Genomic DNA, 16,890 nt, shown 5'->3' with positions numbered 1-16,890 from the left:
TCATGTCTGTACCACAAATGAGGTCTACTTAAATCTATCCCTTCTGCCCGCACGTGCTCCATATCCCTCAATTTCCTGCATATTCCTAAGTCTATCTAAAAGCCTTTTCAATGCCACAATTGTATCTGCTTCCACCACCACCACCCCTGCAGTGCGTTCTCGGCACCCACCACTCACTGTGTAAAATAACACATGTCCTTTGAAATCTTACCCTTTTGGCTTCATTGCCACACCTAGTATTTGAAAATTCCTTCTAAATTCCAGTGAATACAAGCTCATTCAACCCATTCTTTCCTCATATGGAGGAAAGTCCCGCCATCCTGGGAATTAACCTGGTGAACCTACGCTGCACTCCCTCAATAGCAAGAATGTCAAATTAGGAGACCAAAACTGCACACAATATTCCAGGTGTGGTCTCATCAGGCTCCTGTCCAACCAGGACCTCCTTGTCCAACTGCAGTAGGACCTCCTAAACTAAAATCCTCTCGCAATGAAGGCCAACATGCCATTAGCTTTCTTCACTGCCTGCTGTACCTGCATGCTTACTTTCAGTGACTGATGTAATGAGAAAAATAGCCAATTAACATTATGGAAAAACTTGGAAATACAAGGGAGTTGCAATATCAGTCGTTTGGAAGTAGAAAGAAAGGGCACTGAGTTACATCAGGAGTTATCATGAAATTTCCCCATTAAAGTTGCCACAGATAACTGAACTGATCCACAACCAATGTATCCCAGTGGTCTGAGTGTTCCACAACAGAGATATGTAGCACAATGACCTCCTTGATGCAACTCATAATTAATCCTATAAACAATTCAGGAGAGACTGAATTACTCACTCATTAGAACAGAGCAACTGTATGCAGATGTCCATTTATATTAACAATGTAGTCAATGGGAAGCTATACAAGTGCACAAGGAGAAATGTAAAGAGGGAATTACTGACAAAGTAAATGGCAGCATAGGTGAAGTAGCAAGTGAAGAAGCTAAATAGCAGAAATATCCCCATAAACCATAAGGCCAAACGGCCGGATTCTGTTCCATAAGTCCTGAGAAAGACTAAATCTATTTAAGGATACAAGATGGGAATAGGAATAGGCCCCTTGAGCTCCTCCGACATTGATTAAGTACATGGCTGATTTGTCTGCAATTTCAACACCACATTCCTGCCTAACAATCTTTCACCATCCTGCTTATCGAGAAACTAAATCTGCCACCCCTGCACTTTGAGAAAGAAAGTTCCAAAGAACCTTGTGAAACTCGCAGGGAAAAGATTGTCATAGGTTTGAATTAAATGAATAACTCCTTGTTCCTAAACAACAACCCCCTGGTTCTAGATTCCCCAACAAGGTGAAACATACTGTCCACATTCATCATGTAAAAAACTTCAGGACATTGTATAATCATAGAACACTTAGCACAGAACAGCCAAAGGGCACACAATGTCTGTGCCAAATCGGGTTGCCAACTGTCCCGTCTTAGCCGGGACATCCCGTATATTGGGCTAAATTGGTTTGTCCTGTACGGGACTGCTCTTGTCCCGTATTTGACTGCTACTACTCGGGTCGAGGGGACAGTCGGGTCGGAGCGCCATGTCCGGCCCCGCCTTATCCGTCCCGACGTAGTGCAGCCCATGGAATGCAGCAGCACCTCGCACGTGGCGCCATTGGTCGGCAGCCCGGTCAGCTGTCCAACCTTCGAACCTTCGCTTACCGCCGACACCACCACCCCTCCTCCTCATGACCGATCATCGGCTCACGAGTTGGATGGGGTGCTGGACTTTGCACGTGATGTCGCGCGGCCTGGGCCAAAACCCCTCAGCTAGCCTACCGGCTGGGCTTTGGGGGCAGTCCAGCACCACGGGCCAACTCATCATTCACCCAGCCACGGCCGAGTCGGTCAACAAATTGCCATCGGAAATTTGTCTCTTATTTTGACCTTTTGTCCCCATTTGGGAATGAGAAAGTTGGCAACCCTATTGCCAAAAATGATGCCAGATTATACTAATCTCCGCTGCCTGCATGTGATCCACATCCCTCACTGCTTAGGTGTCTTTTTACAATACTGCACACAATAATGTGACAAAGGGTGTCAAATGTCAAATTCCTTCAAAAAAGGTTGACAAGCACTTTATTGGGTGCATGACTAACATGGTATGGACAAAAAATAAGTAAAAATAGCATATTGATGGCAAGTTTCCGAAAATGGCATCAGAATACACAAATACATTTTGTGTAACGGTTGTCACGTGGTGTCCACCACTGACCTGGTTGGCACAGTAGGTGCACGTATTTCTTATTCCTTTCTATGTTTATGAATACCACATGGAACAATAAAATTGCAAACACCGTTTCTACTTCATTCGCCTGTTCATGTAGTAGAATACTGCATCCATCTGAGTGGACACCGCAACGCGCTTTATACATCAAACACACAAATGTACGTTGCGGTGGACACTCAAAAGTTTGGTGTCCCCGAAAATGAACGTTACGTTATTAGCGAAAACCAAACATTTTCACCAATGTGATCAAAACCGTACATTACCTTATGGTTTTGAGCTATATCGATGGACGATGATTCGTCAGAAGGTTTGATTTGGGATGATTTTTTAGTAAGTAAAATGTCTCTGTAACAGTTGTCGTGGAGCTTCCAGAAATTGACACGAAGGAATGAAGTTGGCGACTTGGTCGATACGAAAGGTAAACAAGAGACAGTGTGTTGCCAAAGTGAAGATTGGCTTAGTTTCTTAGTTTTGATGACCAATTTTTGTCCAATTTTTTTTATTGATTTAAAAAAGTCGGAAAATATATTGTATACAGTCATTGCATTTTTGACACCACTGTAGCGGGTGCGTGAGAGAGCCCGGAATGAAGGCGAGGAGCCAGGCAAATTCTGTAAAGGCTTTAATGAGCACAGCACACTACTCTCCGCTTCAGTGAGAGATTGGAGACTGGTCTCGCGCCAGAAATCCTTGCTCTAACCTTCGTAGCTGGGAGCCTCCCCGGGACCAGTCCATCAAGTGCCGAGGGGGATGAACCAGGGAGTAGCCTACTCCTCAGAAACCGCCACAGGACCCCCCCCAACCCCAAGAACCGGAGGCAGGAAACGGACAGGTGGACGTACGATATGACCAGCCCGTGTGGGCAGCATGGCAGACGCAGGAACTGGAGACAGACTGCCAGGCTAAGGTGGCGGCGCGGGCGCTTGGGGAAAAGGCCGCAACGGAGGGTGACCCCGAGGGCGAGGCCACGCAAGTAGCATCGGCTGGCTGATGTTTACATGTGCCGGCTTCAGCCGCGCAACGGAGACCATCTAATGACGACCACCCATGTCCAAAAAAGTGGAAGGACCATGCTCGAGGACCTTGAATTGTCCTTCGTACGGCCGCTGAAGGGGCGTCCCGTGTGCGTCCCGACTCAGGAAAACAAACGGGCAGTCCTAGTAAGCGGAAGGAATGTGTGGCCTGAACGAACCATGGCGAGACGTCGGCACCAGTGCCAGCTTGCCCACCGTGTTGCAAAGCCGTTGTAGGGCGGCTGATGGCTGCTCCGCCTGGCCCTGTGCTGATGGGATAAGCTCACTGTCAGCGGGGCCCCATACACCAACTCAGCTGAGGTGGCCATGACCTCTTTAGGCGCGGTGCGGACACCCAGCAAAACCCACGGCAATGCGTCGACCCAGTCCGGGTCCGTGAGCCGAGCCTTCAGGGCATCCTTGAGCTGGCGGTGGAAACGCTCCACCAGGCCGTTCGCCTGCGGATGATACGCCGTGGTGTGGTGCAGGTTAACCCTGAGAAGGCAGGCCATGGCCGACCACAGTTCAGATGTGAACTGAGGTCCCCGGTCGGATGTAATGTGCAGCGGCACTTCGAATCGGGCAATCCAGAGGGATCATGAGTGCAAGGTGTCCGAATGCGGAAACACAAGTAACAAAGGTGGACGGTATAAAAGTTGGGAACTCATATTGCCGCTGTATAAAACTTTGACTCAGTTATATATGGAGTACTGTGTGGTCACCACATTATATAAAGGATGTAGGGGATTTTAAGAGGATGCAAAAGATGTTTACTGGGATGTTGCCTTGATTGGAGCGTATTAGCTACAAGGAGAGAATAGAAAAACGTGGATTGTTTTCTCTGGAGCATTGGAGGCTTGATAGGGGTATACAAGTTTATGAGAGCCATAAATTGGGGAATAGTCCAAGTCTTTTCTCCAAACTGGAAATGGTGCCGATGCTGTTTTGTAAGTTTTAAATAAAGTGTACAGTTGGGGAGGTTTACAGAAGAATAACAGGAACGCAACTCCTGCATGACATCTGCATCCAAATTCACCATTCCAAAATGATCTAGGTCACCCAAAACAAACCAATACCCAAGAGGTTGCTTTAGAAGTGACAGATAGATACAATCTGAAGAAGGGTCTTGACTTGAAACGCCACCTATTCCTTTTCTCCGGAGATACTGTCTAACCTGCTGAGTTATTCCAGCTTTTTGTGTATATCTTCAGTGTAAACCAGCATCTGCAGTTCCTTCCTACACGCTTTAGTAGTGACATTTTGTGCTCTGCCAATAACAATGGTAGTTTTTAAGTGCGGCTTTAAATGGCCGCGGGACTTGTCAGCGCACGCCGGGGGCTCCAACATCAAGACCCGGAGCAGGGCCTTGCATCACCCGGCGCGGCTTTATAATTGCCGCGGGACTTATTTACCATCGCCCGCTGGGGACTTTGACTTTGACATCGGGAGGAGAACGAGGAGTGCAGGGGAGAGATACGACTTTGCCTTCCATCACAGTGAGGAGGAGATTCCCTGTGATGGATGTTCGTGTAAATTGTGTTGTGTCTTGGTTCTTCTTCTTGTTTGTATGACTGCAGAAACCAAATTTCGTTTGGACCAAATTTCGTTTGAACCTCTGGGTTCAAATGACAACAAATAAATTTGTATTGTATTGGTATATTGACATCATAACACATCCAAAGGCAAGGTAACTGCAGATCTCTCTGCTCTCCACGCTGTTTGTGCCCGTCAATAATGTCGTGAGCATGGGCTATACTTATAGACTTGGCCACATTGGAGTCTTCCAGGAACAACACTAGCACACACCCTTCATTCAGTAGTAGTATTACAATATTATTCTATGTTCACACACAACTCCAAACATTTAAATACTAATTCCGGGCACTCCACACTGCAGCACCAAAACAGTGTTGTATCATTAGACGTGTGGTTTTAGTTGAGATGTTAAACCGACTCCACAGTTGTTGTTGCTGAATGGGCTTTAAAAGATCCCATAAGCACGAATGAAAGGTATTTCTCCCAATGTTTTGTTGCAAGCTGAGACATCACTAAAGAAACTTTCCGAGTGTTGTTTGTAAATGCCCGCGAGAGGCTACAATTTAAAGGAGCAGCTGGTTGAAATACAAGTTTTCCTTGAATAAGGAAGGTGGAGGAGGTTCCTACCTACCTACCGGGAGCAGCGCAGGCCCACACTGACCCTCCTCGCTCGGGATGCAATGCAAGACTCACCCTCGGTGGGAGTCTCCCCGCCAGCCGGGAGCGGCCCGCTTCAGCCCGTCTCACGCCGCACCCCCACAGCCCGTTGCCGAGCCGAGCCGGGCAGCACTGACTTCCTGGTGCATCCGTCCCTCCGCGCGCGTGCACGGGGCAGGGCGCGTCCCCGCAGTGACAGACCGGGCTGTAGGCGAGCGGGGGCGCGCATCCCGCTGACCCGGTGCTGGTGCGTTGGGAGCGCGTAACCGAGACTGGCTTGCGTGGGACAACCACGGCAACAGGAGAAGGGAACTGTGCGCGGTTGCAGCTGCTCCAGTATCTTTGGTTGCAAGCGCAGAAACAAAGAACTGCAGAAGCTGGTTAATAAGCGAGTTCGGAATTCCGACTGCGCATGCCCCGGTCATAGGTCACTGTACATAAACAGCCCTGGAAAGCAGTGGACCTGAAGGTTAATACCGTTTTTTCCAACTTTGATTATTCTAGGTAAGAAAATACTGCATTCAAACTATGAAATTGTTTGAAACTAAGATTGTTTTGTTGTTTTTATTGCTTTATTTTGCTTTGGTGAATGAGTGAGATCGTGCTCGTCCGTGGTTGGTGTCTGGTCCGGGTCTGTTGAGTTGCTGCTGGGCCGTCCCCGTCCCCTCCTGGGTGTCTCGTCCCTGTCCGGGGGCTTGATGCTGGTGCGGGGAGGAGGCTGAGTTGCTGCAGTGCTTTGTGTGTATGAGCTTTTAACAAAGGGACAATAAATACAACTATTTCATAGTTTGAATGCAGTATTTTCTTACCAAGAAGAATCAAAGCTAGAAAAAACGGAAGAAATGAAGGTTCGCTGCTTTCCAGCAATGTTATGCATAGTGACCTTTGAGCTGGGCATAAGCAGTCGGAATACCGAACTCGCTTATACGGAAAAGGACACAAATGCCTTTGAGGGGGAACGTTTCAGGTTGGGACCCTTCTTCAGACTGATTCAAACGTTGTTTGCACACAGCAGAGCTCAGCGGCGGCAGGAGATGTTGTTGCGCTAGTGGGTGGGCAGGGTTAAGGGCCTGTCCCACTGAGGTGACCTAATTTGCGAGTTTAGAAGAGTTTACTCTCGACTCAAACTCGCAACATGATCGACACGTGGTCCTAGGAGGTCACTGGAACTCTCCTTCATTGTCGAGGGAAGTTCAGGCATTTTAATTGGCTCATTGAAGTTTTCAGGACCAAGGAAAGCCAACCGGTAATGTTAAATGCCCACTAAACTTTATTAAAATTTGTCTGGCTTCTTAAAAGTGTCTCCACTCCTTCTCTTCCCCCCTCCGCGCTCTCTAAAGGATTTACCGTACACAATGGCAGCCATCTTTTACCTTCCTGTTCATCGCAGGTGTGAATTTCAGACAGTGCTCCCCTGCTTTCCCTGGACCCCGCCTTTGCCATGTGTTTGTGTGTGTGTGTGTTGACGGTCGATCCAGCTTGCGGTTTCATCGCTGATGGTCAATCCAGCTCGAGGTTTTTCAGGCGAGTGTCCGCGAGCTTGAAGGTCGAAGCCAGTTGCTGAAAAGTCGTATTAGTGGGACAGGCCCTTTAGTCAGCTCCTTGTGTGTAAGAAAGAACTGCAGATGCTGGTTTAAACCGAAGATAGATACAAAAAGCTGGAATAACTCAGTGGGACTGGCAGCATCTCTGGAGAGAAGGAATGAGTGATGTTTCGGGTCGAGACCCTTCTTTCGAAACGTCACCCATTCCTTCTCTCCAGAGATGCTGCCTGTCCCACTGAGTTACCCCAGCTTTTTGCATCGATCAAAGATATAGGTTGTCTCATTTCAACTGTACAAAGCATTGGTCAGGTCCCACTTGGATTATAGTATGCATTTCTGATTGCCACAATACAGGAAGGAAGTGATAGCAATTAGAAAGAGTGCATTAAAGACTCACCAGGATGTTGCCCAGAATGGTAGGCTTTACTTTATAAGGAGAGATTCGATAGGCTGAGTTAATTCACACTGGAACATAGGAGGCTGGGGATGACCTAACCAAGATTTATAAAAGCATGAGCAGCATGCATATTGTAAATAGTTGGAGCCTTTTTCCTAGGCTGGTGGAGCCTAAAACTGAAATTTAAAGGCAGTATTGGGGGCAATATTTTCACAAAGAGGGTGATGATTGTATGGGATGAGCTGCTAGAGGAAGTTGATACAATCATTATCTTTAAAAGGCATTTGGATAAGTATTTGAATATGGGAGTAGAGCGATATTGACCTAATGTAGGCAAATAGGATTAACATTGATGGGCATCAGGATTGGCACTGACAAATTGGGTTGAGGGCCCAATTCTGTGCTGCATAACTTTATGACTCTAGGCAACTCAAGTATATAACTTTGATTTGAAGTTACATTTCTTCTGAACTAGTCTATTCCTGAACACTTCAAATTATCTTCTGTTCTTTGTGACAAGAGACTTAAGTAATGCATTTTTTTTCCTGAGCATTGCCTGCAGGAAGACTGCTTTTTAACTTTCAATTGAAGTATCAAAAAATTCATAAATCACCAAGGTATATCAGCGAATCTGAACGGTTCTTTTCTGAAGAATGATTATGTGAATGATCATAAAATATGTCACAGCCATCATTTTATCAGAAAAATTATGGAAAGTAGGTCAACAGGCAAATATCCCAGAAAGTCGAATGAGCACAGAAGTGACTCTTTTGGGCTGTGCAGGTAAAACTTTATCTTTTAAATTCTTGTTGAATCGTCAGGATAATTGCCAAGCAGTGATGTCTAAAGACCAGAAGAATGGAGTCATGCTGGAGTGTAAGAAGGCAACAAAGAAATAGTAGTAAAAACTCTGACGTCAAGGTTGTACTTGAAAAATATCATGAACTAATGAAAGAGCTTCTGCCAGTGACAGCAGAAGACCTTGCTATAAACAATGCCTATGGACAAAGAGACTGGATAGACTTGGTTTGTACTAGTTAGAATTTAGAAGAATGAGGGGGGATCTTATAGAAACGTACACATTTCTTAAGGGGTTGGACAGGCTAGATGCAGGAAGATTGTTCCCGAGGTTGGGGAAGTCCAGAACAAGGGGTCACAGTTTAAGGATAAGGGGGGAATCTTTTAGGACCAAGATGAGAAAAACTTTTTTCACACAGAGAGTGGTGAATCTGTGGAATTCTCTGCCACAGAAGGTAGTTGAGGCCAGTTCATCGGCTATATTTAAGAGGGAGTTAGATGTGGCCCTTGTGACTAAAGGGATCAAGGGGTATGGAGAGAAGGCAGGTACAGGATACTGAGTTGGATGATCAGCCATGATCATATTGAATGGCGGTGCAGGCTCAAAGGGCCGAATGGCCTACTCCTGCACCTATTTTCTATGTTTCTATGTAAGTAGGAGGCATAATTTGATTAAGTCATGCAGTGAAGCAATGATCACAGAACAGTCACCAAACAGAACAAGGATCAGTATTCCTCAGCATCAGGACAATTTAGTGGCGACTGGGAAATAAAAAATAATTCAGTAAAGCAAAACAGCTAAATATTTCTGGTATGTTTTCAAATCTTTCATTCAATGCCAGCTCATGAAGCAATAAATAGTGTAAAATCTAATGTAGGATGAGTGTTAATTCAGTGCAAGTTAAACAAAAGTATGGTTGTCATGCAATATGTTCAAATTTAATTGGTTATGTCCTAGATATTTACAATTCATTTATATCTGTATACTAGGGTTAAATGTTCTGTGACACAGGCCACAAACTTTATACATTTGTGTGCACCAGCTATTATTTTATTGCACCAATTAATTTTCTTCTCATGTACATTCACTTGGCTGCTATGGGGGACATAGATATCGCATTGCTAACATTGGAAAAAGCAGAGGCCACACAAAAACCTTCCAAAGGTGATTACTCTTCTAAAGTAATGGATTTTAACAGAAAGCACATTTCAGATACCATTCAAAGCTGATGCTGGATGGTTAATAGCAACATATTTGTCTGATATCACAATGAAGAAGGGAATTATAATAAGGTTCAGTTACAGCCTAAAATAATAATGAAAGATTATAGAAAATTTAGCAAAAAACAGAAACAAAAAATAACCTTAACACATTTACCATGAAAATCATATTTAAAAAAAATACAACTTAAAAGAAATGAACATACTTAGAAGTATTTGAGGAATTAAAATACATATTTAATTTATCAATCCATACGAAGAGATGTGCTGAAGTGGGTTAACATTTGTACCTCAAAAACACAAGAGGTAGATATCAAGGTTCCTTCAAAAGGTAACAAAGTTTACTAAAAATAAACCTTCATTACAAAATCTTAAAATGTCCCCTTCAGCAAATCACAGCTTACTGCAAGGATTAGGAAGAAAACACAGAATGTAGCAATGATTGGCTCTCCCCTGTTTTCACGGCATTTCCATTTTATACCTTTATGCAAGTTTCTTTTTAAACTTTGTCATCGTTAATAAACTATCAACAGAAGGGTGGTGTGGATGGGGATAACTTTTCTCGAACATCCGATTATTTTTCATATATCTGATAAGAAGCAGGAGTGAAGGATAGAACCTTTAGGTGTTATAGGTTCATCAGCTGAGATTTTCTGCAGAATACATTTCCGTCTTTCCTGCTGCAGCCAGAAGAGCATTTCCACTTTATCCCGTTGCATTTTCTCTATATACGGCCGGCCCTGTAAGCAAATGTTACATTGTTTGGTTGCAAATCATAAGCAAGTACACTCTCTACACAAATTAGCAGTCAGCTATAAAACTGAATAAAAACTAAGTGAAAATAATTTGCCTGCCCTATTTTATCAACTTGATTAGTTGCTTAGTAATACACTGCAAAGCACTAATTTGATCTGGTGCTCTTGGTCCTTGCATCCTTTCACTCACAGATATGTAGCCCCCTTATACTGTACTTTAATGAAGACATTTGCTTTGGATACACACTGCAATGATGGGAACCACCATCCTCTTGGTTGTTCCAGGAAACTGCACAAAACCATAATCTCCTCCAGGGCAAACGCACAGCAATAAAGTGTGGGGGCTGATGCTGGGCTGGGCGTGGTGAATGGTACAGCTGCTTAATGCTGAGATTCGAGACTCCGAGCTGCACCTGCTGTATACAGTGATTGTGGGTCGTTGTTGAGGACTGGCAACATGTGTGTGGACAGACTACGCATATCCTACAGTACCTGTAAGAGGTGATGAAATCTGCCATCTCTTCAGCTTTCCCAGATCTTAAGACATCAGTCTAGTAACAATTTCAATGGTGGTTGCTGGCCTTTGCACTGTAGAAAAGTCTTCAGGTTGGAGAAAGGTGTGTACCCACAAATACAATGGTTCAGCAGCTTCCATTGTGGAAAGGACAGCTGGGGTGCATCTATGACCCCCACATCCCAGGGCTGAACAACTGCACCACTTTCCCCAGTCTGACCAATACCAGGCCTTACAAGGTAGCCTTTCTACTACCCCGAGCCATGGGTGATTGATTGATACAGTTGTCACAAAGCGTAGGAGGGATACGTGCTCAGTTCCCAGTGCAGCAGCAAGAAGAGGAGGAGTCTACCACAGGTTCCCAGTGCAGCAGCACTTCAGGTAGAGAATCTTTCACTATAGAATGCTAAAATGACCCCTCTTAGTTCTGATTCCATTGGCGCTCTCAGCATCCTGAGTATTAAACAAAGTATCAGTACACATAAAATGTTAAAAGACATATCTAACCATATTGACAAAAGGTTATGGCATTTCAAGTACAAATACTCACATTCCCACAACAATCTGCGATTGAACACCCTTACCTTGAAAGTAACAACATCCTTAAAACTGACTTTAATCTTCATTAAAATTTTAGACAATTGCTTTTCAATTGTTGTTAAGTCGGAATAAAACCGATCCCTCCTTCTGGACTCCTTTAACCTCAGTGTTGAGGTGCCCTTGTAACCTGTGAAACAAAATACAAAATATAGGATCACCACCAGTTTTATCCAGGAAAGTAGAAAATATTCCACATCCAAGGGAAGACCTAATGTCATAAACCGTATCCATGGACTTTCCCAGAGCAGTAGGAAGATCAGTCAGCCAACATGTATAATCTGTTCACTGTGAGATTAATTTAAAATTAGTCACTACCTCCTCCACCAACCCTCTGCCAAGCCTAGCTCAGCCAGAGCCTTCCTTCCAAGGCTTCAAAAATGTATCCAATTAATTACATTAAAGACGCAACAAATTCTGAAGGGCTTTTCACGGAAACAAAGAATCCTTCAAAACGGTGTTCGTAATACACACATGTGGGATGAATCCTATGTATAATGAACCTCCTTTATTTTCTTGTCCCCATTTTTATATCCTTAGTAAACATTCCAAATAATCTATCATATCTTATAGATGTTCCATTAATGGTAAAACATTATTTTGTGAAAGTCCCAGCGAACAAAAATCGTGTTAATTACTGAGACTGAAGAACCATTTTTGTTAAGCATATATAGGTTCTAATTTTCAACATGCTGCCCTTAAGGGAAAAACTGTCCATGTAGAAATAATGCAATTTTCAGTTCCATTGATTGTGTTAGCAAGCTGAAGAGGCCGCTGAAATTAGTAAAAAGTATTTATGGTGAGAAATTGCCATTATTGCACGTATTTTTAATGTCCTATAAGCACCAAAGATCTTCAAAGTGATGTTCGTAATGCACACACATAGAATGAATCGGACTAAAGGTCATGCTTCCAGAGATCCATTATTCATCATCCATTATTCACAAAACAATATTTGGTCATTTAAAAGCAGAAACTGGAGCAAAGACGAAAAGCATTCAAGCTCTCACACAGCATGCAATACTGACCTTATGTCAGCCCTGTCTTTTCAGGGCTTAGCTTTGCATAGCTAAACATAACTTTTAGCCCCAGAGAAGCTACCCAACTCACATCATCTGCTAATAGCACTATTTAAAGGAATCATCGCACACTCACAGGCAAAATGGCAGGCAAAAGGTCTTTTTTCTACGTATTATTATAATTTGACAAGTATTTGATCCACTCTAGCTGTAAGAATTAGAACACCAATAATGAATGTTCAAGGACTTCTCACTGACTTCAAAGCTAATGAACCACCAGGTGCGCTTTTTGACCATCGTATGTATGGCAGCCTCTGCCTACAGTCTGTCTGTTTTTTCGCTTTTTTGTTATTTTTAGTTTGTTTAAAAGTATGTTTGGGAGGTTTCTTAGTCTTTTTATGTGGGGGAGGTGGGGATGGTAAAGGGGGAAACTGTTTCTCAGTCACTTCCTGGTCGAGGATGCGACTATTCTCCGAGTTGTGTCTCCCCCCCCCCCCCCCCACCATTTGGATTGGCGCGGCCTTTCCTGCCGGAGACCAACCAGAGACTCAGCAGCAGCGTAGCCCGATTTACCATCGAGGAGCTGGCAATGCCTTACCGGGGATCGCCGTGTTGAAGCTCCGGAGTGTTGGGCCTGCTGCTTTGACGTTGTGGAGCTGTGGTTGCGGAGTTTCTAGCCGCGGGCGGCGCTGACTTTAACATCGCGGAGTCCTGGGATTCCTTTGCCGAGGGCCTCCAGTGTTGAATCTCCGTCCAGCTCGGCCTGTCGACTTCAGGAGCCGCGGTCTCCGGTAAGAAGTGGCCGAATCAGAAGCTCCAAGCCGGTGAGAATGTTCTTCCGTTCCGACGTCGGAGTTCCAATCATCCCGGCGAGAGGAGCTGAACATCGGGCCACCGTAGCGGCGACTGTGGAGGGCTCCAAAGGATCCGACCACGGGTGAACAACAAAGAGGAAGACAACTGAACGTTATTGCCTTCCCTCACAATAGGAAGCATTGTTTCCGCTGTGTGGGATGTTCATGGTAAATTCTATCGTGTGTTGTGTTCTTTTTTTTATTCGTATGGCTGTATGGTAACCTAAATTTCACTTTACCAATTGGTGCAAGTGACAATAAATGTAAACTTGAACTTGAATGATGCAACTTTGAAGGAATGATTATAGATTTGTCTAATTCCAGGTGAAAGTTGGATTATTGGAACATCTCACAACTTGCTCATCAAAAATTAATTCAGCTTCATTTCACTCTTGCCAGGAAGAGTAGATTTAATTGGACTGGGAGTTCCCCCATGGTGCAAGGTATCATTTATTGCGCACACTGTCGTTTTTGTCAAAATGTCTCTAAAATGATATAAAAAGGGATTCCATGATGTCCTGATTGTTTAATACCTGTGTAAATACAGGCAAGAAATAATACAAGACCCTTCTTCAAAATTCCACAACAGGCCTTTGTTGTCAACAAGTGACTCCCTCACTCACCTACCTTTTTCAAAGAACCGGTTAGGGTTGGATGCAAATCTTTCAAAATTTTCAAGTTTGAACAAAACACATTCTCTTTCTTGAATCAGTCTGACAGCATTTTCCCACGTATCCAGCGCCTGAGGAAAACAGAAATATTATTTGTTCTCACTATAGCATTCCAAATGAACTTGATCTAAAAAATGTTTGGGCAATAATGGCACCAATAAATGTATGTGTGTAGTCAAAAAATTATAATGCGGAAAAAAACATTAGATCACCTTCATCCCAAGGTAATCTAATAACTTCTACCATTTCCTACTATTAATTTAATTCCCTCTTGTCAGTGATGGGACTTTAAAGGTCTTATTCCAAATGGCCTACTGAAGCTCAATAATAATCAAGTCTGTCCCTGGATTCCTCTTCATCGTCTTGGCATGGTAATAATGATTTATAATGTTTGATAGAAGAGGAAAAGTTTCATAGAAATAGAGGCTGGGATTGAGAGGGGAAAAGGGAAAAGAAGGGAATTGGAGACTGATGGATGAAGAAACTGAAGGATTAGCAATCATAATTAGATGGGAGAGCACAGTCAGAAGTATCATGTGATAAAGCAATACTGAGGCCACAGGTTGTTGATCTCTTTGTGGAATGCAGCAACTGATTGGAAATGGAAAATAAGTCAGGTCATTTATGGAAAAACAAGTTAAAGCTATGGATTGCAATAAATCAGCAAAGGGGCACTAGAGAGGCAGGCCTGTCCCGCTTACGAATAAAAAAGGATAAAGAGATGAGACCAGTCACACCACTCTAGGCAGGTGTGGGGAGAGATGTCAAACAAGGCATCTTGATCAGGGTCCTGGCTTGACTTGTAATTACAAGGGGCAAGACTGAAGAGAGGCTTGATTTATGAAAGGGAATCTCCAGGAAACCAAATAAAGCAACAAAACCATAAAATAATCAATTTACAAATGATCAATTAGTTCTACAGAATGCTGGAATAAATCAACAGGTGAAACAGTATCTCTGGAGAACACAATTTGGTTTGAAGCCCTTCACAGAGAGAGAGTGTGTGCGCCACATGCGCGCGCGCGTGTTGTGGAAAGCAATAGGTCGACACAGGAATGGGGGGGGGGGTTGTTGGTAGACAGATGGTTGGAACAAAGGCCAGGAGAGCAGGTGTGAGACAGACTGATTGAAGAATTGGAAATCGTGAAGCCAGAGGAAGGAATGTAGGAGGGGGAACGGGAGGGGGGGAGAAATGGGATGTGTGGGGGTTATTTCAGGTTATGTAAAATTGTAGAATTCAATGTTAATACCGAAGATAGACACAAAAAGCTGGAGTAACTGGATCAGACGGCAACTCTGGAGAAAAGGAATAGGTGACGTTTCGGGTCAAGACCCTTCTTCAGACGTTCATAACGTTGCGTTGAAACGGTTGCTGAGTCTACGCTTGGTCTTCCCAATGTACAAGAAGCGAGACCAAGCATAGTCTCCTGTATATTGGCGAGACCAAGCCTGGTCACAGAACATTTGTGCTGAGTTTGCCAGGGCTTTCTGGATCTCTCGGTGGCCAAACATTTAACTCCCCTTCCCATATTGACATTACTGACCTGGGCCCCCTCCATTGTCTGAGTGAGACGACATGCAAATTAGAGGAACAGCACCTCAATTTGACTTGGGTAGCTTACATCCCAATGGTATGAACATTGAATTCTCCAAATTTCGATAAGCTATAACCCCTCACTCCCTCCCTTTTCTTTCACACACTGTCCCTTATCCCCACCTCCTCCTTTGTGCCCCACTTGGACTCACACCTATTCCTCTCTTTCCCCCTCTCACTACATTCTTTCCTCTGGCTTCACAATTTCCATCTCTTCAATCAGTCTGTTACACACATATTGCTTTAATCTATGGCTTTAGTTCCACCCATCTGCCTATCATATCCCCCTTCAACTGTGTCCACCTATTACTGCTGCGCTTTGTCCTGCCTCTCCTCTCGTCCAGTTTTTTCCCCCCCACTCCCTTACAATCAGTCGGAGAAAGGGTCCCATTCCATAATGTCACCTATTTATGTTCTCCAGTGATGCTGTCTGACTCCACGAGATACTCCAGCACTTTGTGTAAACCAGCAATTGCAGTTCCTTGTTTCAACAAATAGTTTAACCTGTTATTTAACAGAAAGCAAACATGGAAATTTAAACTGCTCAACAGCAGCACAAGATGGCTAGAGCTAGCAACTGCAATCAAATCCAATGTAGTTATTTCTTAATGGGTTGGAATATTTTAGATGGACTGATAAATTCTTCAATAGCAAAATTATACTTGGTACTGTGTGGTTCTTATGTCTAAAGTATGTTTAAAGTCTTGGTTGAATTAAGCCACATATTTAATATACATACCATGTAAACTTGGCGCCAGTGTTTTTGCGAGCTGTACTTAATGGCCATATCAAGACGTTCTTTATCAGGGACATGCAGTATAATCCAAATACGTTTAAGTCTTAGCTGTAGTTCCTCTATATCTTCCAAGTCCAGTCTTTTCCCAAGCTGTTTCTGAACCCTTAATTTTTCCTAATATCGGTGTTGTGCAATGAATAAACAAAAACATATGTATATTGTATGTGCTTTGTACAGATTTAAAATATATTACTTCCTAAAAAGGTGCATAGACTAGATCTACATTTAACCCTCCTTCCCCAATCTATCATTTTTTCTTCTCTTTCATACTTCCACGCTGCTTGATTTTCTTCGGTAGATAAAAATGCTGGAGAAACTCAGCGGGTGAGGCAGCATCTATGGAGCGAAAGAATAGGTGATGTTTCGGGTTGAGACCCTTCTTCAGTCTGAAGAGAGGGGCACAGAGAGGGGCACAGAGAGGGGGGTGGAAAGGGGGGAGAGAGAGGGGGGGGGGAGAAGAGAGAGAGAAGGGGGGGGGGGGATTGGGAGAGAGGCAGGCGCGGAGTGGGGGAGGGGATGGGAGGAGAGAGGCCGGGAGAGTGGGAGAGAGGCCCCGGGCGATTGGGGAGAGAGAGGCGGGGAGTGGAGAGAGGGCCCGGGCGAGTGGGAGAGAGGCACGGGGCGAGGGTGGGAGAGAGGCACG

At 44.2% G+C, this 16,890-nt stretch overlaps 2 protein-coding genes across 7 annotated transcripts in view; both read right to left on the bottom strand.

The window, feature by feature from the left end:
• The window catches only part of apaf1 (apoptotic peptidase activating factor 1), a 188,013-nt gene extending 182,340 nt beyond the window's left edge, over positions 1-5,673 (bottom strand). For 2 of the 4 annotated variants that reach the window (XM_033039684.1, XM_033039683.1), the window contains exon 1: positions 5,458-5,660. The gene's annotated coding sequence lies outside the window, so the exon portion shown is untranslated. Of the gene's footprint in view, positions 1-5,457 lie in introns of all 4 variants that reach the window. The other 2 variants (XM_033039685.1, XM_033039682.1) reach the window with 2 other exon arrangements.
• A 3,582-nt stretch (positions 5,674-9,255) lies between these two features.
• ccdc87 (coiled-coil domain containing 87) overlaps positions 9,256-16,890 on the bottom strand; it is a 49,796-nt gene continuing 42,161 nt past the window's right edge. For all 3 annotated transcript variants that reach the window (XM_033039678.1, XM_033039677.1, XM_033039681.1), the window contains 4 exons: positions 16,191-16,361; positions 13,814-13,928; positions 11,301-11,443; positions 9,256-10,187 (listed from right to left, as the gene is read on the bottom strand). In XM_033039678.1, the coding sequence (XP_032895569.1) occupies positions 10,029-10,187; positions 11,301-11,443; positions 13,814-13,928; positions 16,191-16,361 (588 nt within the window). In that variant the 3' untranslated portion in view covers positions 9,256-10,028. The remainder of the gene's footprint in view (positions 10,188-11,300; positions 11,444-13,813; positions 13,929-16,190; positions 16,362-16,890) is intronic.

The sequence above is a fragment of the Amblyraja radiata genome, chromosome 21 (genome assembly GCF_010909765.2).
Source record: "Amblyraja radiata isolate CabotCenter1 chromosome 21, sAmbRad1.1.pri, whole genome shotgun sequence".
NCBI lineage: Eukaryota > Metazoa > Chordata > Chondrichthyes > Rajiformes > Rajidae > Amblyraja > Amblyraja radiata.
This window is presented reverse-complemented; position numbering and strand designations above follow the sequence as displayed.